We start from the raw sequence: 27,075 nt of genomic DNA, 5'->3' as shown, positions 1-27,075 counted from the left end.
TGGCCCCGCCTTTCCTTCCCCCATGGGAGTGTCAGCCTTCTACTCTCTACACCTTTTTGTGAACCTGCTCCCAACGGAAGCCAGCAAACGTAAGCTTGGACCCAGCCCTTTCTGGAGCTTGGTGAAACACATGGTGTCTGGGAATAGGACTGTGATCTCCTGGTGGACCGTGGCCTAGGCTTGGCCTCTGCTCCATCTGGACATAGGAAAGTCCTAAGCTCAGTGTCCCATGTGGCCTTTACAAATCTATGGTCCACATTGGGCCTTGCCCTCCTCACTCTCCATGAGGGCCTGGAAAAAGGATGACCAGCTTTAGCAGATGGCTGGGGTCCCTTGATAAGACCAACCCTGAAGAGGCTCTTTGAGGTACTTCCTGTGGCCTTCCTTAGAGGTCAGGCTTTTGCCTAAGAGACTTCCTGTTCAACATTCATTCCTAGGCTGACTTGATGGGGGGAGTGGGAATAGGGGTGTGGGTCCATATTCTTGTTTGTGGCCATGAGCCAATGCGGTCTCACAGCCAATCACTGCTAATAGAGGCCTTAACCGTTAACACTACAGACTATGCCACATGACCCAGTGCTTATGGGCAATTGGTTCTCAGGCCTGCCACCTTCTTGGAATAAATTTGCTCTGCCCTTCCAGGTTGTTTTCATAAAGCTCTTTTTTGTTCCTGCCAGGAGTAATTCCCACTTGCCTTGGTATTGTGGGAAATACCCCCTGGGATGACCCAGCTTTTGGTGCTAAGGGCCCAAGAGGGGGATGAGGATCCAGGATTAGACAAGGTTGAGGTGCATGCTTTCATGTGGTCCTGACGGTGGCTGTGCGCCCCTCTGGGTGCAGGAAGAGGCTGCGGCTTTAGGTTTTGCCTTCACACCTTAGGGCAACTGGTGGACCCCACTTGCCCTATAGCATCCAGCCCTCTCTGCAAACAGCATGCTGGCATCTCTCCAAGGAGTGTCTTTATTCAGGGTGATAATGAACATCACAGCCTCTCCTCAGAGTAACCCTAATTCCCCAGGCCCCCAGATATACCCAAGTCCTTTAGGGCTGGCAGGGAGGCAGCCTGTTTGCTGTAGTGTCTAAGGAGGAGAGAATGACCTCTCATGCAGAAAGCTGGCCTGCCTTGGCTTTCCCATGTAATTAGGAGCCCAGGGGGACTCACCTTTCTTGGTGGGGAGAGGCTGCCTGCAAAGCACCACCCAGACAGGTCTGAATGCAGACAGCAGAGTGAGCTGAGCCTTATTTCCTGCTGTCTGCAGTGGAACAGTCGGAGCTGTCAGAGCTCCCCAAGCCCGACAGCCTTGCTCAGCTAATTGGCTGTGGCCACTCAGGGAACAGGGCCTGAAGAATGACGGGCCAGGTGGGCTTCCCTCAGCAGCTACAGGCGCAGCCTCTTGATGTCCTCGCTGCGGAAGTCCATGCGCAGAGCCAGCACCTGGCGTACTTCGGCAGGGGTGAGGCGCCACGTCAGTGGGCCAGAGTTGGCGCCCCAGTAATCTAGGATCTCCGTGACCTGTAGGGAAGAACACTGGCAAGTCAGCAACGAGAGGCTATCATGAGAGAGGCGGAGCAGGGGTGGTGCCCAGGAAGAAGGTGCTCTGTAGGGCTGGGCTGCTGGTGGACACTTGGTTTTGAGGGAGAAGCAGGGATCCAAATGTTGTTTCTGTCTCTCTTCCCAGTCACCTTTCCCTCGCCAGGTCAAGGGAGCCACACATACCCGCTCCAGATTGAGGATTGTGGCCATCTGGGAGAGCCGGGCAAACTTGTCTCGGATGGTCCAGGTGGTCACTGTGGTAAGGTAGGCGATGAGTGACCTCAGCTCCTTATCAAACTGCAGACCGCCCAGCTGCAAGGAGCACGAGCTCAGTCAGTGTTCAGGGCCTGGCCCTCGTGCGGTGCCTCAGTCAGCTCCGAGGCCTCAGGTGTCAGGGTGGGAATGGGGCTAGATATGCATGGCCTGCGGGTAGCAGACTGAGGGGATGCAAGTCCTAGGATGGCAGGACTTGTCTTCCTCAGAGGAAAAACAACAGAGCTGTGGACCTGTACTCCCTGGGCCTTACCCGGTTAAAGGTGGATTTCAGCACCACTCTCTCCAACTCAACTGCAACAAGGCTGGTCATGAGGCCGGTCAGGCTATCATAGATGACTGGGGACAGGCTGGCCTGCACAAAGAGGCTAGACATTAGTGGGAGTCCTACCTAAGCCCCTCTGCCTCCAACAGGAATCTTCGGGAGTTAGGCACAGTTATAGGAGGCCATCGGGGAGTATGTCTACAGGCTAGGGCCTGAAGTTTTTTTTTTTTTTTTTTAAAGATTTTTTTATTCATTTATGTGAGAGACAGCCAGTGAGAGAGGGAACACAGCAGGGGAGTGAGAGAAGGAAGAAGCAGGCTCCCAGTGGAGGAGCCCGATGTGGGACTCGATCCCAGAACGCCGGGATCACGCCCTGAGCCGAAGGCAGACACTCAACAACTGCGTCACCCAGGTGCCCCAGGGCCTGAAGTTTTTGGGGTTCCCCAGTAGGTGGGTAATTCCATAACCTGGTCTCTAAGCCCCTGCTCACCTTGAACTCCGCCATTTGTTGCTCCAGGTTAAGGATGAACTGTTGTACCCAAGGGTCATTGGCCTCATAGTCGTTGAATTCTTCCTATTGTTAGGAAACAAGCTGGGTCACTGGGGATCTCTCCAGAAAGTACCATTCACCCTACCCCATTTTAACCCCTCTAAGAAAACAGAGGAAGAGGCCTTTCATCTCTAGCTTCTGACTCATCCAGCTTAAATGCAGCTTGGACATCCAAGCTGGCATATGCTACTGCTGCTTTTATATCACACTTCCGATCAGGAAATGGCCCTGGGCTGCAGCAGTGGCTCACACAATATGGTAAAGCTCCTGGCATTTTATTTCCTTTTGCATCTCGTGTTCTGCAGGAATGAAATCATTAGGCTAGAAAAAAAAGCTCCCAAGTCTGAGAGGTGGGGCAAAAAGCCTCAATAAAAGATGTGTCAGGTCATGGCAAACCCCCTACAGGTGTCTTTCAGAGCCTTCTGTCTGAAGGAACAGCCTGTTTCCTGTGAAGAACCTAGTCTTCCAGGGTGAGGGAAGTGGGCAAGAGAAGCTGGTCTGTTCAGACAGCTCCACTGCCCTCCAGCTGGGGGGTTGGGAGAATGAGGAGTAATCCTGGGCCTGATGGCTGCCTATGGTCAGGCTGACCTCCTCGATGTTATGGGAGACAGATAAGAAGGTGTTGATCCAAGGCTGCACCTGCGGCTTGATGGCAGTGCTGTTCAGCTCTGTCAGCCCTTCCTGTGGAAGGACAAGGCAGAGACACATCAGACACACAAGACGCATGTACCTCGCCCCTCCTTTCTTCTGCTCCATCCATCCCGTGACTGCCAGGGCACTCTTCCAGTTCTCAGGCTTTCCTGTGGGCCTGTCCAAAGTCTACCAGAAAATGCTAATAGAAGAGGTCAGAAACAACCCATTCCTTTCCAGATCTTTGCCAATTCAGGTCCAGGCTATGGGTTGGTTTGGCAAACTCAAAAGAAGAGATTGCTGAGTGCCTGATAGCAGGCAGCACCTTTGGCTGAGGCCAAGCAGCAGGTCTGAGTAACCATGTGGTTCCATTTCCTCTGAGCATCTTTCTGGGCTCTTGGCACTGGGGGCCAAGTGGAGCCTCAAAAGGACCAAAATGCTGGCTTGTCAGCATGATAACTGCTGAAAAACCTTTAATCTTCAAGGGACTCACATGAGTTCAGTGTCTTGTATGCTAGTCCCTCATTTCTCCTTGTTTCTTTATGTATATTGATCCCGTAATAAACCAGTAACCGTATTCTCAGAGCAACACACAGGCACAGGATTCAGTCAGTAACTAATCTTGGGGCTTACCTGCAAGAGGTCTCGGAATTTGTTGGACACGGCAGCCAAGTCAGAAAGGCAGCTGTCAAACTTGGCCTGGGCCTGCTCCCCTCCAATGCCCTGGCTGAACAACTTGGTGCAGTCACTCTAGGGGAGAGTACCCAATTATCAGGCTTCCAAGCATGGCTGGGCTGTACGGGTGCAGGGAGGATAGGGAGGATGCCCATGTGTAACCATCCATTTCTCCAACTCCAGCTTTCTCTGGGAACAGCTATAGTCCATCCTAGGCAAGAGTCCTCGATAGGTTTCAGAAAACTTGGAAACTATCCCAGCGGCTAGCCACTTGGCTCCCATTTCTCCCTTTGTAAGATGAGAGCATTGGTATCAGGGGGTGTGAATAAGAAACATAAAAACTGGAAGTTTTTTCATACCTTTAGAGTCAGAAATTCCTAGCTTCAGATCCTGGTTTAGTTACATATTGGCTGAGTGAACTTGGTCAAGTGATTTAAAGTTTCTGAGCTTCAGATACGCTGTTTATAAAATGGGAACACAAATTCCTGTTCCCATGGTAGCTGGGAGAGTCGGAGGAGATGATGCACAAAGTGCCTAGTGCAGTTCCTGGCAAGTAGTAGACACTAGCTTTTATTGTTATACTTTCTGTTTTCTAAATAATTTGGTCCTGGGGCGCGTGGGTGACTCAGTCATTTGAGCGTCTGACTCTTGACACCAAGGTGCCCTGATAAATAAATCTTTATAAAAAAAATAATAAAACAATTTGCTTTGGCTGCCCAAGGGAGATCGTCATGATCACAGCTAAGTTTTAAGTGCTTACTGTATGCCAGGCCCTGTTTAAAGCATTTAACTTTTATTAATTAAAATATCTATCTTAATGAAGTTAAGTACTGTTATTATCCCTTTGTACAGATGAGGAAACTAAGGCACAGAGAAGTTAATAATTTGTCTAACACCACCCAGAAGTTAAGTTGTACAGCTGGGATTCTGGCTCCAGAGTGCCTGTTACTAACCTCCACACTATAGCTGAGGTATAGAGAACATCACAAGTGGAGCTGTTTGAAACTCACCATGTTTTGGTTTGCCAGGAGCTGCTTAGAAGCCTGTGCTGTTTTGGCTACCGCAGAAGCAGCAGTATGGAAGAGCTGCAAGGGGACTGATCCAACAGGCAGAAGCCCTCAGTTCCATAGCAGCTCCAATACGCACGATCTTTACCTAGCCTTTTAACCTCATCATATCACCTGACCGATCTCAAAGGTTTGCTGGTGTGATTCAGAAAGAATACACGTGAAATGCAAATCTAAGGTGGGTGAGATTTATGGGCATGGTTTTTTCAGCTCTTTGCTATCCTTTTCTTTCACTTGGCTAATTCTACTGGCTCAGTTCTGAATTTCTAACATTTTCCAAAATATTCCTTCCAAATTCAATATTCTAATTTTTTTTTAAGATTTTATTTATTTATTTGACAGAGAGATAGCACAAGTAGGCAGAGTGGCAGGCAGAGGGAGAGGGAGAGGGAGTAGCAGGCTCTCTGCTGAGCAGGGAGCCCAACGTGGGCCCAACGTGGGGCCCGATCCCAGGACCCTGGGATCATGACCTGAGCCAAAGGCAGCTGCTTAACTGACTGAGCCACCCAGGCGCCCCTCAATATTCTAATGTTAAGGACAAAGTCAGAAATACAATCTACGGTGCTGTGACTCAATAATGATGACAGGTACCTTGTTGAGCACATACTGTGTGACAGACACTATGCTTTTGGTACTTCGTAAATATCACTCTTACTTTATTCTATTTTAAGGCCTTTTGGGGGTAAATTCCTAATCTGAATCTCCCACCTGGCTGCTCTTCCTGAGCCTCCTTCAGGAATCGCATCAGTTACAAGGACCTCGGCTCCCCCACCCCCCCATGCCGGCTCCTGGCCCACCCCAGTCTGCCTCGTGCTAAAGCCAACACTTATCATCAGCCTGTGCGCTGAGCCTTTTGTCTCTGCAGTGACATATCCTCCTCGGAGTAAGTGTCTGCTGGGGTGGCAGGGCTCTGGCTTCCCTCCTCTCCCAGAGTGGAGAGAGTTGGGCCCTTCATTTTCTAATACTTAGCAAAATGACTGCTTCGTGCTGTTACGTAACTATTAGTTATACTAACTATTAGTACAATTATTAACTACCCCTGCATGCCTCTCGCATACTGGGTATTTTATATTATCACATTTAATTTTCATTAACTCTGCAAGGCAGAGATCATTCTCCCTATTTATATATGAGGACACTGAGGCTCCAGGAGGTTAGAGAACTTGCTTCATACCACACAACTGGTCAGTGGTCGAGCAGAGATATGAACTCAGGGGGACCTGACTTTCAAGCCCAAGCAATTTCTACCACACTGTGTAGCCTTCCTTTAAAGAAATGGTAATAGCAATAGCTTTGTACAGGGTTTGGTAAACCCTATTTCATCTTAATTTCCTAACATTTTTAGAGGACTTTCTCATTTTTTAAAGTGCTTTCAGCTCCTTTTTATTTATTTATTTTTCTTTTTTTTTTCCCATTTCAACCCCTTTTTAATTAGGCCCCCCAATAAACCTAAATGAGGCCAGGAAGGAGATCTGTTTTGTAGATGAGAGTGCTGAGGCTCAGGGAGTTAAGGGACTTGCCTGAGGTCACAGACCAAGTATGTGCTGGAAGCACTAATTATAATTCTGATCTCCCAACTTGTAGGTTGATCTCAAGTGAATCCCCTCAAGTGCTCTGAAGGAAGACTAGCTCGACAGGGAATGCACAGTCCCCACCAGAACCAATGCACAGGACTCCCCCCACCAGCAGGCCCAGAGAGGCTGCAGCTGCTGAAAACTGATAGGCCATTTTCTCCATACCTCCAGCGTCTTCTTCAGCGTGGAGATGTTCTCACTGCACACTTCCACGTTGTTCAGGGTCACCTGGGAGATGAGGACAGAAGAATGTGACTTCCTGCTCACTGGTGTCTGTACCCACTCCAGCGCCAGACTGGCTGACACCTGTACTCCTGAGGTTCAGAGGAGGGCTAAGGAACACACAGAGCAATGTCATGCGGAAGGCTGCTCAGGTCTCAGGTGGGGCAGAATGTTGAACCAGTCTTGCCCTTTCTCCTGTGCCTGACACTAAGGCAGCAAAGCCATCTGACCTCAGCGGTAGTGACCCAAGGTTTCAGTCTTTTTGTTCCATGTTTAGGCATACAGGTCTGGGAGAAGTCAGTAAGGCAAAGGCTGACATTCATTTTAAGAAATGCTTTCTGGGGCACCTGGGTGGCTCAGCTGGTTAAGCGTCTGCCTTTGGCTCAGGTCATGATCCTAGGGTCCTGGGATCAAGCCCCGTGTCTGGCTCCTGGCTGTGGGGAATCTGCTTCTCCCTAAGCCCCTCCCCTGCAAAAAAAAAAAAAGAAAGAAAGAATAAAAAAAGAAATGCTTCCTGAAATCTACCCTCTCATAGAGTTCACATTCCAGAAGGCAAGTCAGATAAGAAATATCAGGTAATGATAAACACAATGCAGAATAAAGCAGGGTGAGAGGACAGAAAGTTAGTGACAAGCCACAGGGCTAGAGCCAGGAATTGAAATTAGGTCTCCCTACTCTTGGCCAAGAGCTCCTTCTTTCATAACTTTATTGCCTTATAAGCTCGATGCAGAAATACCAATCATAAAAAGCAGCATGTAGCAAAAGTGATGATTAAGGCACAAACTGCCATGGCCATTTAGAAGAAAGAAACATTTTGGCCTAAGGCATTCAGGAAAGTTCCAAGGCAGAGTTGGTAACTGAGATGAACTTAATTCAGCTCAGAAAGGCTGCAGTAATTCTGACAGATGAGGGTGAGTACATTTCTCCGCCCATATCAGCCTTTCTCTAGTGCACTGTCTGTCCCCTTCAATATTTTCTTAATGGTATTTAGGATTACCCAGTATTATTTTGTTTGCTTCTTGTTTGCCTTTCCTGCCAGAACGAGAGCTCCATTAAGGCAGGGAGCTATTCTGTTTTCTTCAGAGCTATATCTCTAGTAGAACACTGCCCAACAGAACTTTCTTGATAGAAATGTTCTAAATCTTAACTGTCTAGTACATCTGTACATGAGGCTAATGAACATTTGAAATGTGGCTAGTACAACTCAGGAACTGGATTTTTGGTTAAATTTAAATAGCTACCTCTGCCTATCTACTGGCTACTACATCAGGCAGTGCAGTTCCAGAGCCTAGAACAGTGCCTGATACACAGAAGTGTCTCAGTAAGCATTTGTTGAATGAATGAGTCAATGAGTGTATTCTGCAGAAGGGATAGCATAAACAGTTGCAGAGTGGCAGGAAACCCCAAAAGGTATTTGGGGATCAGCAGAGTCAGTGCATGGATATGTGCAGGAGATGGCAAGAGGTAAAGCTGCAGAGGTGAGTGAAGTCAGACTAGAACTTGGGAGCCAATCTCCTCTGGACAATGGGGATGGCACTGAGGATTACTACCTACCAGGTGAATGCTCCCATGAGCACAGCTGTGGTTTGGGAATCTAATCTAGAGGCCGTGAGGGGGTGAAAATAGAGTTTGAGAGGATCATTCTGTCTCTGAACTGGTGTGCTGGTGGCATAATCATGAAGGCAGGGGTGAGGTAGAGAGGAGCCAATTTTCAAGAGATGAGTTAGGAGCTTCAGGATTTGGGGGTAAAAGGATCCTAGAACACCAGGGATTGAGATTAGGATGACCCCCTTGTGTCCCCAAGAGTGCTTCCCTCATCACTGTCCTACAGCCAATACTGAAAGATCAAGCTGCTGGCAGTGCTGCTAAGGCCGCTTTCATGGGGGATGGGTAAGACTTAAAGCCTTTTGTTAGCATGCCACACACAAGGCTGCTAACATCACCGGCTTGCAGAGAAACAAGTGCACTGTCATGACAGCTCAAGGATGAAGCTCACAACTTAAATGTTTCCAAGGCATTTAAGGGCATAAGAAAAATCTATCACAAGGGGAAAATGGATTTGAGTTCAAAAGGTATTGATTTCAAAGTTTTCTTTCACTGACAGTCCTTGTAAGCATGGATTCACTGGGCTTATTCCCGGCTCATGGCGACTGGTATGTCAGCACCATTGGGGAATTCATCTTGACAGCCAAATGAATCAAGGTGACATAAGAAATAGGTGCTGCGGTGGGACTGATGACATTTTAAGTACTTGGCGTTGGGAAAACTAGAAACCTGTCATCAAGCATTTAGCATCACCTTTCTTGTTGGCCTTATCTTCTGGGCCCTCAAACAATGAAGCTGTCTGTGTGGCAGCCAGTGTAATGGGGACTTGTGGGGCCAAGGGGAGGAAAATAGCACTAGAGTGGCGGGATGGGTGAGACTCCAAAGGCTGTCAACAAACCACCAAGCAGAGATGTAGAGCTTTGAGCTGGTTGGTAGCTAGGAGTCGTTTCTGAGCAGAGAAATGAAAGGATAAAAGTAAGTTCTATAGAAAATGAAATAACAGAATGCAAACAAAATGAAAAATTTAAGTCAGTTCATGATCATATGAAACTGGCTGCCAGACATTTTGGCAAAGTTCTCCAAAGGTGTAGGATTTCAGAAACTTCTTGGAGTTGATCCTCTTTCTTTTTTTTTTTTTTTTTTTTTTTTTTTTTTTTTTTTTTAAAGATTTTATTTATTTATTCGACAGAGATAGAGACAGCCAGGGAGAGAGGGAGAGAGGGAACACAAGCAGGGGGAGTGGGAGAGGAAGAAGCAGGCTCATAGCGGAAGAGCCTGATGTGGGGCTCGATCCCACAATGCCGGGATCACGCCCTGAGCCGAAGGCAGACGCTTAACCGCTGTGCCACCCAGGCGCCCCTGATCCTCTTTCTTAAAAACAATCAGGACGTCCCAAATCACTAGAACCCATGCTCAGGGAAAATATTTTCAGTGACGGGAAGAGAGTGCGGATGCCTAAAAAGCCTGCATACTGAGTCTGTCTGAGGACGAGTTACTGTGGGTTAACTAACACAGGTGGGTAGATATTAGTATGTTTATATTTGTCTCTGAAAACAACAGCTCTTAACTCTTTTGGGGGTTATAATAGATACCTTTAAGAAGTTGATAAAATCCAAGGACCCTGCTTCCAGAAAAAAAAAAAAAAAGTATAGATTTGGCATCTAACCCCAGGGTATTCAGAGGCTCCCATTTGTAGGCTACAGATGAAGAGTTCTGCTATTTAATGTTTCCTTCAGGCTCTGAACCCCAGGAACCAAGAATCTTCAGAGCCTAGCCACTGTGTGCGTGTGTGTGGGGGAGCAGAACGACCTCTGACAGCACTGTTACCACTCATGCCAACACAGCACATGCCAGAAAGGGCTGATCACAGGCTCAGAACTCATCTGTATTCTCTTGCTCATCACAAACTGGCTGTTAACCTTGTATAAATCCTTTCATCCTTCCATGCTTCTCCCTTCCCAGCTGTCATACAACTGATACGACTCACTGCTTCATCCTGTCTGTCATTCTGGCAAGGGCTTTTAAAAAGGTCATCTTTCTGAGGAAGTTGAAAGCCTAAGAAAACAGCCTAGGAAAACAGCCCTGCTAGGCCTAAAGGATCAGTACCCCCCATGTTATGGGACTGCCCTCAGAGAAGTGGTCTAGAGGCCTGGCACAGATATTAGTTGGTTCTGTGGCAGATGCAAGCCAAGCTTGATACTCAGTGGAGCCCCCGAACAGCTTCATCATGCTCTTGGGAATGAGCACTCAGGAGAGCGGAGGTGCCCAGGCTTCCAGGCAGGGAACACTGATGTGCTGGATTGGGTTGGTCAGAAATAGGTCCCTGGATAAGAACTGGTTTCAGAACCTTCTAGGAGGAGGTTTTCTTTTCTTTTTTTTTTTTTTTTAAAGATTTTTTAATTTATTTATTCGACAGAGATAGAGACAGCCAGCGAGAGAGAACACAAGCAGGGGGAGTGGGAGAGGAAGAAGCAGGCTCATAGAGGAAGAGCCTGATGTGGGGCTCGATCCCATAACGCCGGGACCACGCCGTGAGCCGAAGGCAGACGCCCAACCGCTGTGCCACCCAGGCGCCCCTAGGAGGAGGTTTTCTTAAAGGAGGAGTTTTCCTTCTATAGAGACACTGGATGAAAAGTCTCTAGTTGAAAGCTAATTATACTGTGGCTTCGAGGTCATAATTTAACCTCTTGAAATAAATGGACCAGCTCCCAACCTATGGGGCTACCTACCAGGAAGGACAGCTTTGCCTCGTCAGTGCTCTCAATGCCTTTTGTGTCAAATTTGCCTTGCTGGAGGCTGCTGTGCATGATGTTCACGGCACTTGTCACCCCACGCTGGATGTCCTGTAAGGTGGTGGCCGGGAAGCCCATCCGCAGCTTGTTACACAGAACATCCCTGGGGGAGGGGCAGAATGGCATATGGAGATTGACAGCACTCAACCTGGCTTCCGGGACAGCAGGACCAGAGGGCCCACAACCCTAACCCAGCAGCATGGGCTGCTCTTTTGGGGGAATAACCAATCCTTGAGACCACTGTCAGAGAATTGGAGCATCCAGGTTATGAGAAAAACCAACACCCCTTCAAGGGCACTGATATGACAAGAACATATAGAGAAGATTGGCCAGTTCTTTACTCCCTATGAGGATTTCAGTTTTCGCCAATGAGCTCCAACAAACTCAAGAGGAGGCATACAGCTTAGTGAAAGGCCGTACCATGTAAGTGGTGAGAGAATAGGTTTTGGGAGTCAGTTCTGGGTTCTATTCCATATTCCACCATTTATGAGGTATATGATTTCCCTGAGCCCTAGTTTCCTCATCTATAAGACAGCTAGTGGTTCCTCCATCATAGGGTTGTTATCAGGACTGGAAGAGAGCAGGAAATTAGTATAGTGCTGGTCTGTAGCAATGGTAACTATGATCGCTGTATTATAACTACTACCTTCAACTGAGCTGCCTTTTCTCTTTCCTAGCCCTGAGAGCCAGTAACCCCTCCAATCCAGTCCAGGGAACACAGATTTGGCCTATAAGATATCTGGCTGCTGTACAGCTGCCTGGACCCAAGGATGTTGTACCATGGATAGGAACTTATATCCTATATAGCACTGAACTAGAATCATATGGGAAAAAAGGAAGCAACAGGGGCCTCAGGAATCAATCACAACTAGGACCTTTTTGTTTCCTATAAAGTAGAAAGAGAGTCAACCCTACCTGAAGTCAGACTCCAGCTCTGTGGTAGCAAGGTTGATCATGGCACAGAGACAGTCGATGCTGGAGCTAGATAGAGCCCGCCCAACGCACTTCTTAACAATGTAGAAGACATCATCCACCATGCTGGACGTCAACTGGCCTTTCTCATAGGTGTCCAGAGCCACAGCCTAACCAAAAGGCAAAGCAGCCAGTGAGGGCTCCTAGTTCTGCATGCCAATGTTCTGGATGGTTCTAGGCTCTGGTTCTGCTCCCCTTTGAGCTTGTCCTTGTTTCTCCCAACATGGCTTTGGTCACAGCGTAGTGTGGATTCTCCTTGCCAAAACAGCTCATTTCCTTACTGATGACTATGTTAGGACATTAAGTATTTAGGGTCTTTGACCTGGGGACATCTGTTACCCAGGACCTAAGACATTAGGAGAGGCCCTTCTTCCTGAGGCTCCTCACCAACATACCTCCAGGGAGGCAGGGAACAAGTAGGGTTCCTGAGAAGCTGAGGTGTTCTTTTGTGATTCTTGGGAAAGACATCCTAGCTGGGTCTTTGGAGAGCATGACAACTCCAAAAATGCCCTTTAATCATATAAAGGGTACCAGTCAGTCTGCATGCAAGGACATTCTCAAAGCAGGCCAAGAAATGTGACATGCCTTGGCCGTCTCCTTTAGCCTGGCTTCTTTTCAAGGGTGTGTCCTCTGTCATACCTTGTTGACAGTCTCCCTCATGAAGTATTCCTCCATGGTGATGTAGAAGCCAATTAGTTCCTGCATGGTGCAGCTCAACAGGCAGTTATTGAGGAGCTTGTCCAGGCACTTCTGGTGCTCTAGAGGGCAGCCAGGAAAGAGATACTCACTTTCTCTCCAAGGGAAAAAAAATTCAACTGTTTTCATTTTCCCAAGTTCCTTTCTAGTCTCTGTTCCCAATCTGTACATCATTTACATGGTTATAATCATAGCACAGACACAATTTTGTATTCTGCTTTAAAAAATTATATCCTATAAAGCCTTGGGGCACCTGAGTAGCTCAGTAGGTTAAGTCTTTGACTCTTGATTTTGGCTCAGGTTATGATCTCAGGGTCGTGAGAGCGAGTCCTGCATAGGGCTCTGTGCTCGGGCTGGGGGGAGTCGGCTTGAGGATTCTCTCTCCCTCTCCCTCTGCCCCTCCCACTTGCATGCACATGCGCTTTCTCTCCTTCCCTCTCTCTTTAAAATAAATAAATAACTATTTTTAAAAAGTATATCATATATGCTGGAAACTAACGTTAACATTGTAGATCAACTATACTCAAATACAAAATTTAAAAAAAAAGAACAGAAAAAGATTATATCATAAATATTTTCAACATTTCTACACAGCTTCTTTTTTCTTAGCTTACTTATTTTTAATGGCTGTGTGATATTTTATCAGGTAGATAGTCCATAACTCTATCTTTAGACACCTGGGTTATTTCCAAATGTTTTGTCCTTTTTAGAGATAACTGGAAACCACAGTAATTGGAGATTATGGTAATTTTTAAAAGATTTTATCTTTAAGTAATCTCTGTAACTCAACACGGGGCTTGAACTCACAACACTGAGATCAAGAGTCGCATACTCACTGACTGAGCCAGCTAGGTGCCCGTATAGTAAATGTTTTTGTACAAAGAACTTTTTACTTCCTTCCCATTAGAATTAATTAGTAAGTCTTAAAATACTTAAGTTTCCAGGGCAAAGACTGAAATATATCAGGTACACTAAACTGGTGTTGTCCAAAAGAATTTTCTGTGATGATTAAAATGTTCTATATCTCTGTTGTCTAATATGGTAGCCACTATTGAGCACTGGAAATGTGGCTAATGTAACTGAAAAACTGAATTCTTAATTTTAGTTAATTTTAGTTAAATCTGAATTTAGACAGTCCTATGGGGCTGGTGGCTACTGTATTGGACACACAGCTCTGAACAGTGAGTCATTATGAATAGCAATGAGCATCAAACTCCAAATGAGCAGACACCCTTCCTTAAACACCAAATCAAAGCAATACCATTCTGGGTGATAGAAATAATTCCCTTGCCATGTATTATTGACACAAGTCACATACAATGCCACAGATGCTGGGTTAGTTTCAAATCTCTAGTTAAAAAATCCTGCATATACTTAACCAGCAGGAATTAAATGGTCTTCTTAAAAATCCAGAAAACCAATCTGTAAATGAAACTGGACTGTGGTACACATTTTTTTCTAATGTATTTATCTCTTCAAAACTTGTGACTGGGGGTACTGGGAGACTGAGGGAGGGAGTGAAAGGCTTCCTTTACACTAGGTACTCTTTTCATATACTCTTTATACTATATACTCTTCTCTCAATATTATGGCTCAATACTGTATTGAAGTGATTTTTAAAAAATACATTTTATTTATTTGAGAGAGAAAGAGAGCGAGCATGCACAGCTCGATCCCAGGACTCTGGGATCATGACCTAAGCTGAAGGCAGATGCCTAACTGAGCCACCCAGGTGCCCCTGAAGTGTTAGATAACATAGAATTCACACCTTGTATGTGGACATTTCAATGTGTGTTTTTTTTAAAGTAACTTTATAGAGTTTTAACAATAGCCACAATCCAGTTTTAGAATATTCCTATCACTCCCAAAAGTTCCCTTATGGAATTAAGTATATCTTTTTGCTCTATCTATACATCATGTGTGCAAATCACCCATTTAATTAATTCATTCATTCATTTATTATTATTATTTTTAAAGATTTTATTTTTAAGTAATCTCTACACCCAATGTAGGGCTCAAACTCACAATCCCAAGATCAAGAGTCATATGCTCCACCGACTGAGCCAGCCAGGTGCCCCATATCACCTATTTAAATTAAACGCTAATTCCTAAATCAGAGCTGGTGAGGAAACACGGTGTGGATAAAAGATGAAACGAAAATAATTTAACCATTCTGGGCATTTGCTTTTCTCACCTGTAAAATGACTAAATAGATTCAAAGATCCGGTCCAATTCTAATATTCAGTAAGTCTATCTTTCCTTTTGGGAGTCAGTTTGCCCACAGACCACAGAGGCTAAGAAGCCCTAGTTACTTCCTTGTTAAGAGATCTGTGGCTTAACTATTGAAAACAGTGCCAACTCTGTCCTAGCCCTCCCAGAAAATATGGGAAATGCCTTTTACCTTGCTTTACTTCTTCTGAGGCCATGGAGTCCCCCACCTCAAAATCAGAGCTGATCCTCTTCCTGAGGAACCGTAAGTACAGCTCACTGCGGGCATTCATGAGGGTGACCTCGGTCAGAATAGGGTCCAGTTCCCTGAGATACATGGAGCAGAAGGAATAAGCAGGAGGACGCTGGATTCCCAGATATACGAGCTACAGGGCAAACGGAATCCCAAATTCCCTCTCCCACTGGGCCCAGAAGGGTCAGCTCTGCCAGATGGTCATCCTGGCTCTGCTAGCCCGATTATACTCAGAGACAGGTGTCAACCACATATTCCACTTACCTGTTTCACCTGAACCATTCACCTGCTAAAATATGTCAGGGCTAAATAAGAGACTGGGAGGTGCATTTTTGTTAGTGGTTTGAGTTAAAATTATCTATGCCTCACATGAAAGGAACCACACCTCTCCAACCTCTTATTTAGCTGTGGTGGGATTTTAGGATACACCATTAAACCGTGTCCCACACCTGTTCATCTACCCAGATGAAGAGCCAAAACAATCTTGAAAAAATAACAAAGCTGAAGGACTCATACTTCCCAATTTGAAAACTTACTATAAGGCTACAGCAACGAAGACAGTGTGGTACTGGCATAAGGACAGGCATATAGATTAGTTTAGAGTCCAGAAATCTTCACATTTATGATCAGCTGATCTCTAACAAGTGTGTTCAGACAATTCAATAAGAATAGTCTTTTCAACAAACTCTGCTGGGATGATGACTGATATCTACATAAAAAGAATGAAGTTGAACCCCTCCCTCATATTATACACACAAATTAGCTCATCTTCCACACTGAACTCCAGGAGATCTTTTCAAAACATAGATCTGGTCATACTGTAATCACATGATTTCCATAGCACTTACGATATAGGACCCTGAGTGGCCTGACTCTAACGACCTCTCTGGATTCACCTCTTACCAGGCTCTCCCCAATTATGTACTCAACTATACTGCTCTTCTTTCAGTTTTTCAAATACACAGTGACTTTGCACATGTTTTCCCTGCTCTACCTGGAAAACTCTTCACCTCTTATTTCTAGTTACCGTTTTTTTTTTTTTTTTAAGATTTTGTTTATTTGATAGAGAGAGCACATGCAAGCGAACACAAGAAGGGAGAGGCAGAGGCAGGGGGAGAAGCAGACTCCCCGCTTAGCTGGGAGACCGTTGCAGGGCTTGATCCCAAGACCCTGAGATCATGACCTGAGCCAAAGGCAGATGCTTAACTGACTGAGCCACCCAGGCGCCCCATTTCTAGTTACTCTTAATGTCTCATACCTAAGGTCATTTCCACAGAGATTATTCCTTGAACTTTATCAGCTTAGATTACATCCCTTTATTACATGCTCTCCTGCACCCTACACTTAGTATATCATAATGATTAATAATATGAACTCTAGAGTCTGACTGCTTGGATTCTATTCCTGGCTCTGTGATCTTCTAGCTCTATGACCTCCGGCCAGTCACTTAACCGCTTCAGTCTCCTCCTCTGTAAAAAAATCTTTCTGTATTAAATCAGTGACCCTCAACCGAAGGTGATTTTACACCCCACCCTCCACCCCCAAGACACTTGGCAGTGTCTGGTGACATCATGCTACCGGCATCTAGTGGGTGGAGGCCAAGAATGCTACTACTAAACATCTTACAATGCACAGCACGGTCCTCCCTAACAAAGAATTATCGAGCCAAAATGACAATAGTACAGAGGCTGAGAAATTCCTGAATAAATATTTAAGTGCTTAAAACAACGTATGACACACAGTAAACACTATGTATATGTTAGCTATTATTATTATCTACTTTATAGACTACAGATGCCACAGGGAAAGAATTATGTCAGGTTTGCTTACTTTGCTTGCTGCCACATCCCCAGCACCGAAGACCAGTGTTTGACCCAAAGGGTACTCAGTAAAAATTTACTGATTAAATGAATGCATTTTTATAATGTTTGAATTTTTTTTTAAAGATTTTATTTATTTATTTATTTGAGAGAGAAACAGCCAGTGAGAGAGGGAACACATGCAGGGGGAGGGGGAGAGGAAGAAGCAGGCTCCGAGCAGAGGAGCCTGATGTGGGGCTGGATCCCAGAACGCCGGGATCACGCCCTGAGCCGAAGGCAGATGCTTAACAACTGAGCCACCCAGGCGCCCCTAATAATGTTTGAATTTTCTTTTAACAAGCATATTTTTATTAGAAAACACTAAACTATGACTTGAGTCATAGATAAAATATTTCTAAAACACAGACCACATTGTAATAGAGCAGTCTCTGAATGATACACGATTACCAATTCAAACTTCTATGGGCTAAAGAAAAGAGGATTATTACCTTGGTTCTATTTTTTCTGTTGTAGAATTTCTCATCAAGCTGTTCTGGACGTGACGGAACTGCAATATACCAAAGAAATGAGAATGTTCTTCCCCACCCTCTTTCTCTTCCTCTTGCTGGTCCCTCCAAACTTCTGGCATAAAAGAATGTTTAAGTTTTGTTTGCTTAACAGGAAAGCCAAAAGTAGGCTATCAGGATGATGAACCAAAGATTTACTTTTGATTTAGATGCTAATGCTCTCCTCTATTACTGCACTTAAAAGTGATGTTAATGGTGTTCCAATGAACTACTATCTAATCTCCTACAGTTCTAGAAATAAAGTTGCATGGCTACTCCTATTTCTAAATCCTACTCTTACTTCCTCCACTCAAAGGAAAGGAGAAATCAGATCCATGAAAAAGCAAGTGTTACTGTGAGCACTTGAGGAACTAAGGAGAAATCTGAGACAAATGACTTGATACTTAACAGGACCTTAAGGAGTAAAATTCTTGTATCACTAGAAGGCACTGTTGCACATTCTGTGATAGAGAGGTGCTCTAATGTTTCTGTTTTGTGTTTCTTTCAGGAAGCCCTTTCTACTTCTTTCTCGATCTTGTACTATATCATCAGAACACCTCAAAACCAAAGTAAGCTGGTGACGGGCAAGATGCAGGCAGTCTGCATTTGGCACTTATTTTTCCATCTACTTCTCTTTTCATTCCTTCCCTACCCCACCCTCAATTTATTATATTCAGTATTGCCGGCTCACACTGTGTCCAAACCCACTTGCAGCTCCCCCTGCTCACCTGCTGGTGGTAGTCCCTCTGCTTGATGAACTTGTCGACCACTTTCTCCACTTGTCTGTCACATTCCACCTGCAGGTATTTTATCAGGGTATAAAGTCTCCCTGGCCCATAATAGGTCTCCACTATTGGTTGGTGGGTCTCCACAATGCGGGCAATACCTAGAATGGAGAAAAATGAGAGGGCTGGATTCTAAATTCTTCCCACAAAATAAACTGCGTTCTTCTACCCAGGACTGACCTGGGGTCTGAACGCTTTAAGGCTATTTCACCTCCCAAAATGAATACAAATGGTGCTTGCCAGTGCTGGGAGGCACTAAGCAAATTTGTCTGTTTAATATGTACAGTGCTTGGTAAATCAGAAGGCATTTACTTTATGTTGATAGTTTAATAGGAGCATCTTTGGAAGTCAGCATCACTCTCTTCCCAATAATTTACTTTAGGGTTAAACTTACTGTTAGCATTTGGGTCTTGAGGGCTAGGGAGGATCAAAACACTTGAGAGACTCTAATTTTGCTAATTAGATACTGAATTAGAAAGTTAATTCTCCAATGTATCAATCAATACACAGCAAGCTACAGGATTAAACTGAAGGCATCAGGCTGGCAGGTAGAGAAGAAAAGCTAGGATGTGGGTGTTAGGTAGAAACAATTCCAGTCTCTCTCGAGTGGAGAAAGACACTTACCTTCAAAAAGAAGAGTGAGTGTATCTGCAAAGATGACTGCAGCTCTCCGATCACTCATGTCAGTCCCCAGCACCAACAGCAGATTCTCCTCAGCTTTACTGGCCACCTGAAAAAAGTGGAAAATCCACGACAGTTCTCAGATCTAAGGCTAGTCTCAGTTTTCCAAAAAGACCTCCCACTGACTTCCTTTTTTCCATGTTTGCTTTGATGCTTGAAAGCTTAAGACAGCACAGAGGAACCTCCCTTGGGGACTCTGAGTTGTCTGGGCCTCAAACAAGACAAAGAACTCGAGCACAGTGGTAACTGTTCTTCAACTCAGAGATATAAATAATGCTTTCCTTTTCTTTGAAGATATGTATTGCCATTAGCCAAAGGAGAGTCCCTATTTCCAATAAACACCTCAAAGGATAACTCAAGTTATCCCTGATGGTGCTTCATTGAGCAGAACAAGGAATCTGGGTACTGCAGAAGGGATTTAAAGTAGAAGCCACTTCTAGGTCCCAGGTGGCAAACTACTGAAAAAAAAAAAAAAAACAACTGCCAGACCCGCATCTCCCCCTTATAGATTTTATTTATTTATTTGACACAGAGAGAGACACCCAGCGAGAGAGGGAACACAGGCAGGAGGAGTGGGAGAGGAAGAAGCAGGCTCCCAGCGGAGGAGTCTGCTGTGGGGCTCGATCCCAGGACCCCGGGATCACGCCCTGAGCCAAAGGCAGACGCTTAACGACTGAGCCACCCAGGCGCCCCTTATATTTTATTTTTAATTAATTTTTTAGAATGGTTAAGACACACACACTTAAATATTCAAAAGGAATAAAGGAGTATTCAGTGAAAAGCAGTTCTTCCTCTTACCTATGTCTCTCAGTCTCCTAAGTCTCTTCTCCAGAGATAACTGTTGTTAACCCTTTGAAAAACACCCTATGGTTATACAAACATGTATTTTTATTGCCTCTTCTGTCATTTGAAGCAGAAATGTTGCATACAGTTGTTTAACTTAACCATATGTCAGAGAGTGAAACGTCAGCATATACGGCACTGTCTCATTTTTCTTAATGCAGACTAGTGTTCCATTAAAGAGAATTTGGGAGGGAAGTGGCAGGATGCATTCTGAGATGTAGTTACAAACAATAACCCTCTGCACACATGCCTGCTGCAATTTGCTTCTTTCCATCTAAGGGCAAGGGAAAGGGGCTGAGACTTTAACTGAAATCTGTTTATTTTTCAGGATTTATTTTATTTATTTATTTATTTTTTAAAATAATTTTTATTTTGTTATATTAGTTCTTTTTTAGGATTTAATCTTAAGTGACCTCACCTCTTTCATCTCAATGTGGCTTATTTTGAGACTCAAGCCTGGTTATGAAGTCTTAAAACGACTAACTCTGAATGCTCTTAAAAGAAGCCAGTTTCTGGTTGACAGCTTAGAAAGGGTGATTCAACTTGTCAGAGAATTTGCATTTTAATTTTCCTATGTTTTCACTTGATCTGTCAGAAATGAATGTACATCAGTAGATGTCCAGGCCATTCCTAGTGAAGTGCTGAATGAATGTATGCATCCAGTCCTGCTAGGCTACAGTGAGAGCAGGAAAGGGGAGTTAAATCCAGAAGTGAGAAAGTATCCACAGAAACTGGACCCACACAGTGCCCCAATCTGCAGGCAGAGAACCATGCCACTATCCTACCAAGCAATCAGGGCCATACCTGCTTGCAAAGGTATTCTGAGAACTTGCTTAATCCCTCCTCATGCAGACCCAGCAGTGGGAAGATCTTGAAGAAGCGCTCCACCTGGGGCAGATCCCCTTCCTTAGTAGCAATGGCAAACTTCTCTGTTACAATGGTTTTGAGACGCTGCTCAGCTTCCTGCAACAACTTCAGGTTGGCATCAATCATGCTGCCTGCACAATGGGAGGAAAATGAGAATTAATGTAAAGCACGGTTCTCTGTCAGGTCTATGACACTTTGTGCACCATTATTCATTCAAAATATACACAGAAATTATAATCAAGCAAAAGAAGTAAGATCTGTGCACAGATAATTGTAACAAAAGAAGTGTACGATAAGTGTAATAAGACAAGTATCCACAAGTCACATTTCTAGTTGAAGTAATTAGAAAAGTCTTCCCAGAAATGATATCCCATCTTTTAAAGATGGGCAGGGTTTTGATACTTGAATAGGAAGAACATACATTCCAGGCAAAGGGAATGAAATGAGCAAAGAATAGAAATAAAAAGATGAAAAAAATATTTGTAGAGTATTGCAAGTGATATATATTCTGGCATATGGAGAACTCTATATATGTGCACAATGAATGAATGGATGGATGAGTAGAATAGCATGAAACAAGATGAGAAAGACAGAGTGGGTTGAAATCACAGAAGGCCTAGAAAGCCAGGCTAAGAATTTAATTTTGTAAGGAGGTGATATGATCAAGTGAAAAGAACCCACTGGCCAGAGGAACAGCAGATCTGGATTCAGTTTCCTTTTCCATAAAATGAGAATAACATTTGTCCTAGGGTGGTCTACGACCTATGTAGGGTTGAGTACCAGACAAGGAAATTGCCTAACAGATGCCCTTTTCTTGGCTGAGTTTGCCTTGTTTGGATTACAGATGTTTGTAACTAAACCAGAAACTATAAGTGCTTAAACCAGATTACAGATGCTTATAACGACCGTAGAAATCAGCAGTTTGGGATGGATGTCACCTTCTTTGCCCTGTCGGCTGAGCTCAATGACTGACTTGTCCAGGCATAAGTAGCGATGTATGTGGGCCGCAGCCTGCTCATAATCTTCATTCCTCAAAGCAGTCTGAACTCCATCCATGCAGAACTTCAGGTCCAAAATATCATCAGCTCTCTGAATGGCTTGATAGAGGCGGTTCTGCAAAAAGACTTGGTGCTTAGAAACAATGTCCTATTCTTTCAAAACATCTCTTCAGAAGGTAGGGAGATTTAGGGGCAGAATCCGGTTAACCAGAGGCCCTGAACCAAAACCACTACCACTCACAAATCTGTTATTGATGATGATCGATGACACTGACAGGTATCATACAATTTTATTTATGGGACTAGATCATTCATTTTAATGGAAGCAGCAACAGGGAAAAGCCATATTTGTATTTGACTGATGCTGTTAAATTAATAATGGAATCAGAGTGTATTTAACCATTGGGAAGAAGACCTTATAAACCAAGTAATAAAATAAGTGAAACATGTGGAAACTATTTTTCTTTTAGAATAAGCAAGACTTTTTTTTTAAGTTTTATTTAAGTAATCTCTACATCCATCGTGGGGCTAGAACTCACAACCCTGAGATCAAGAGTTGCACGCTCCTCCCACTGAGCCAGTCAGGCACCCCTAGAATAAGCAAGAATGTTTTTAAAGAAACCTTAGTAAAGTGACTTGGTGGCTGTGTGACTATAGTGTTTTGTGGTAAGTTATTTTGCAGAATCTCAACAAATAGATTGGGAAGAGTTATGCTATTTCACAGGGGTAAAGGCTGGGACTGACTTATTCAAGAGCCCAGATCCTGTGCTATTCACTATAGTAGTCATTAACGATCTGTGGTCATTGAGCACTTGAAATGTGTCTAGTCCAAATTAAGATGTATAAAACACACACTGGATTTCAAAGACTTAGTACAGAAATAAAGAAGGCAAAATATCTCATTAATACCATTTTATAGTAATCACATATTTAAATGGTATTTTGGATATAATGGGTTAAACAAAATACATTACTAAGATTATTTTCACCTATTTCTGTTTTATTTTATTTTTAAAAGATTTTATTTATTGATTTGACAGAGAGAGCAAGAGAGGACAAGCAGGGGAACGGCAGAGGGAGAGGCAGAAGCAGGTTCCCCACTGAGCAGGGAATCCAATGTGGGGCTCAATCCCAGGACCCTGGGATCATGACCTGAGCCAAAATCAGATGCCTAACCAACTGAGCTACTCAGGCCCTCCTTTGTTTTACTTTTTAAAATAATGGCTACTAGTGGGGCACCTGACTGGCTCAGTCAGTAGAGCATGCAACTCTTGATCTCAGGGTCATGAGTTCAAGACCCATGTTGGGTGCAGAGCCTACTTTAAGAAAGAAAGAAAGAAAGAAAGAAAGAGAGAGAAAGAAAGATAAAAATGCCTACTAGAAAAATCTATAAAGTTAAATGTATGGCTCATATTTTTTTTTTTAAAGATTTTAATTATTTATTTGAGAGAAAGAGAGACAGCCAGCAAGAGAGGGAGCACAAGCAGGGGGAGTGGGAGAGGAAGAAGCAGGCTCCTAGTGGAGGAGCCTGATGTGGGGCAGGATCCCAGAATGCCAGGATCACGCCCTGAGCTGAAGGCAGACGCTTAACGACTGCACCACCCAGGCGCCCCTGGCTCATATTCTTTTCCAATTTGGATGATTTTTATTTCATTTTCTTGCCTGAATGTCTGACTAGAAACTCCAGTACAATGTTGAAGAAAAAAAGCAAGAGCTGATATTCTAGTTTTATTCCTGATCTTAGGAGGAATGCACCCAGCCTTTCACTGGTAAGTATGAAGTTAGCTGTGGGTTTTTTGTAGATGGCCTTTATCAGGTTGAGGAAGTTACCTTTTATTACAAGTTTTTTGAGTTTATGAGATGATCATTTGATTTTTGTCCTTTATTCTGTTGATATGGTGGATATATTAATTGATTTTCAGATGTTAAAGCAACCCTGCATTCCTGGGATAAATCCTACTTGCTCATAGTATAATCCTTTTTACGTGTTGCTAGATTTGGTTTGCTGGTGTTGTTGAGGATTTTTATGTCTTTATTAATAAGAGGTATTGGTCTGAAGTTTTCTCTTCTTGTGCCGTCTCTGTCGGGTTTTACTATCTTCCGTTAGATTTCTACTAAATGGTGCTGCTCTAATTTCTAATGTGGTGGCTTCTCTACTGCCCTCTACTAACTCAAACATAAGAAGTTCAATGGGATTACCTTGGCCAAGTCAAGCTGACGGACTTTGCTCGATACATTCTCAGCTAGGTTGCAGGTAAAGGTGATCATTCCAGCTAGTTGCTTTGCGTCCCCTTCAATCAACTGCAGGTTGGGGCTGGAGGCACATGTCAGCACACACACATCCGTAGGGGCAGAAGGTAGGAATAAGAGATGGAAATTTTTTTTTGTAAATGGAGACTATGTCTTCTACGTCTTTGTACATCCCCACAACTTTTAGCTCAATTCACTCTACTCACAGCTTTTCCTAAAGAGTATTTTACTGAAAACTCATATCTATACTAAATAAAAAATTACTTTTTATAACTACTAAACAGACACCTAAATAGGCACTGCTAATGAAACAGAGAACAGATGCTCCCCACCACTGAGGATAAAATGCACTAACCAACAATCAAAGAGGGTGATGAAATCAAAGAGCAATTTTTATGACTAGCAAATACAAAGAGTTTGTAAAAACAGTGGTTCTCAAACTTGAACCATAATCAGGATCATTTGGTATGCTTGTTAAAAGCTTGTCAGATTCCTAGGCTCTACCTCCAGAGTTTCTGGTTCAGTAGGTTTTGAGTGGGGCCTCATAATTTGCATTGACAACAAGTTTCCCAAAGAGTTTGATACTTCCAAGGACACTTTGAGAACCACTTGACTGTACCCTTAAGTGTTCTCTTAACCTTGAAATAATCCTCCTCTACATTTCAAAGTCAAGTGGCATTTTATCACAGAAAGTTAGGAAAAACAGTAATTTATCCAGTGGACCTTGTCGGAATTACAATAGCTCTTGCGGAGTTGGGAGACTCACCCCATTCGGTGGAGAGTGACCATTTTACTTTCAATGGTGTTTTGCTGTTCCAAAAGAGCATCCAATTCTCTCTCTACCACTTTCTGAAACACAGACAAGCATTTTGTCATCAGAATGGTCAGAAGGAACCTTAAGAGTTATCTAACCCAACCACTTAGCTGAAGGCTGAATCCCATTTCAAATGACTTTCCTTTCACAGAGTTCTCCTAGGACTTTAACAAACAATACTTCATTTTTGCATATATCACATTGCATGACGACTGTTACCTTCTGTATATTTTATTCCATCTAGCAGATGAATACCACAAAGGAAGGAAGTAAACTTTATTCAATACAATTAGTATAGTACCTAATGCAGGAAGGCATTTAAAATACAATGGCTAAACAAATGAAACTTAAAAAAGTGGCACTTAAAAAAAGTCTCTTCATAGTGTACAATTAGTACCCAGTAGGGATAAATACGTAATTCTCTCAGCGAAGTTATTTACTACATTACTGCAACTGATGTTAACGTTCTTAAATGCTTGAGTTTCTTCATCTGTAACATGTAATACATATCCCATCGGGCTGTTGCAAGAGCCAAACAAAAATAACATATAGTGCTTAACATAGTATGTGAAATATTGTTTATTAACAGCCCTCAATATCAACTATACATTTCTATTAAAATAGTTCAGAGCGGGGCGCCTGGGTGGCACAGTGGGTAAGCGTCTGCCTTCGGCTCAGGGCGCGATCCCGGCGTTATGGGTTCGAGCCCCACATCAGGCTCCTCTGCTATGAGCCTGCTTCTTCCTCTCCCATTCCCCCTGCTTGTGTTCCCTCTCTCGCTAGCTGTCTCTATCTCTGTCAAATTAAAAAAAAAAAAAAATAGTTCAGAGGATCCAGAGGGGAACTTCCCCATGACAGTCATCAAATACAAATACAGAACTAATACTGTTCTGTCTCTAAGATGGACTTAATTTCACTGTTAAAATTGACTGGCTCAATGAATGCACACTTAGGACTGTTAGAGTACTAAATTTTATAAAGCATATCTTGCTGAAAAATGTTACCATAAACTGCTTGAGTTGGCACAAATTAATATTTGAAAATATTCGTAGATATCAATAATCCCCCTCCCTCCCACTGAAACTGCCTTTTGTATTCAACCTTGGTTGAAAGTTTGGTTTAGGGAACAGCTACTGAACTTTTAGATTAGAGTTTGGATCTTTCTTCTGAGTAGTAAGGAACCCAAATAATATTTAAAAATATATTGACAGCATCAGGTTGCCACGGAAAATGAAGAAGGCTGCAAGGAATCCTTAAAAGAATATAGTCCATGCCCCTGACACAATGCAGGGGTCCAAGAGATGAAAGTTACTAGTCCAAGATTATACGGTTATGCCTGTCTTAAAACCTCAAGCTTCTACAAAGCTGTGCACTTACCGAAACACTAAAATCACACCCCAAAATCATTCCCCGCATAAGTCTTAAAACGCTTTACTTGCAATGACTTCCTGGTTAAACGAGATAACATGGTGAAAGCGTTTCATGATTTTTAAATTGTTAATTCAATGCAAGAGAGCCTTTATGCTTATTTTGAGAAGCAAGCGAGTTGACATACTGCTCAGTCTAACTGCTCTGACGGAGAAACTTAGATTAGGGGCCACGCAAATCAAGGGGAGCGAAGCAGATCGCCGAGATAGGGAAAACAAGTTTAGGGACACCATATCAAGTGAACAGAGATGTCACGTCCCCCCCAAATACACTCAACTACACTCCTCCTTCTTCAATAAGTGCTCTTTTGTTTCCCTCGGCAGAGGCAGAGAGAGAACTTCCCACAGCCCGGATTTTCCAAGATTGACGGCTCCTAAACCCACTGCCCCTGGCTTAGCCCCCCACCTCCTCGCCGCAGAGCCGTTCGTATACAGCCTCTAGCTCCTGCAGCTCGGTCAGGGAGCGAATGAGCTCGGTAGAGATTTCCGAGCAGCGGCCGCCTCCCATGCCCTCAGGCGGAGGAACCCCTGACAGCTTCTGAGGGGAACCGAGATCCGCCATCTTGGTCCCCATTTCTCGCTTCCGGCCCCGCAAGGCCCCCGCCTCGTTTGCGCGCCAGGTCTTTGCGGCTGCCCAAGAAAATGCCCGATGGACCTATGGGTAGTTTTTTTCTTAAGTACGCTTTAAAAGATCTATTTGTTTTCTATTATCCTGGGAAAAGTGACGGCCATAAGGTAAGTTTAACTAATTTTCAATGTGTAGTTGAAGAAAGACAGAAATATTTTTAA

The 27,075-nt window shown here is 43.9% G+C and overlaps 1 protein-coding gene across 2 annotated transcripts; it reads right to left on the bottom strand.

Annotated features, from left to right (window-relative positions):
• Positions 1-1,343: 1,343 nt before the first annotated feature.
• COG4 (component of oligomeric golgi complex 4) lies at positions 1,344-26,882 on the bottom strand. Of its 2 annotated transcripts, none has more exons than XM_002920942.4 (19): positions 26,693-26,882; positions 24,812-24,894; positions 23,995-24,109; positions 21,736-21,910; positions 20,735-20,928; positions 19,031-19,136; positions 18,350-18,507; positions 17,565-17,623; positions 15,197-15,330; positions 12,739-12,857; positions 12,043-12,209; positions 11,065-11,230; positions 6,734-6,796; positions 3,886-4,002; positions 3,211-3,303; positions 2,563-2,646; positions 2,061-2,162; positions 1,718-1,846; positions 1,344-1,513 (listed from the first exon to the last, which is right to left on the bottom strand). In XM_002920942.4, exons 1-19 carry the CDS (start codon positions 26,858-26,860, stop codon positions 1,379-1,381), a joined length of 2,367 nt encoding a protein of 788 aa, XP_002920988.1. In that variant the 5' UTR covers positions 26,861-26,882; the 3' UTR covers positions 1,344-1,378. The 2 variants fall into 2 exon arrangements, with proteins under 2 accessions (XP_002920988.1, XP_034494775.1); XM_034638884.1 differs by having other exon boundaries at positions 3,262-3,303.
• Between the last annotated feature and the right edge of the window lie 193 nt (positions 26,883-27,075).

The sequence above is a fragment of the Ailuropoda melanoleuca genome, chromosome 12, assembly GCF_002007445.2.
Source record: "Ailuropoda melanoleuca isolate Jingjing chromosome 12, ASM200744v2, whole genome shotgun sequence".
Taxonomy (NCBI): Eukaryota; Metazoa; Chordata; class Mammalia; order Carnivora; family Ursidae; genus Ailuropoda; species Ailuropoda melanoleuca.
Note: the sequence above shows the minus strand (reverse complement) of the source record. Positions and strands in the feature narration are given on the sequence as shown.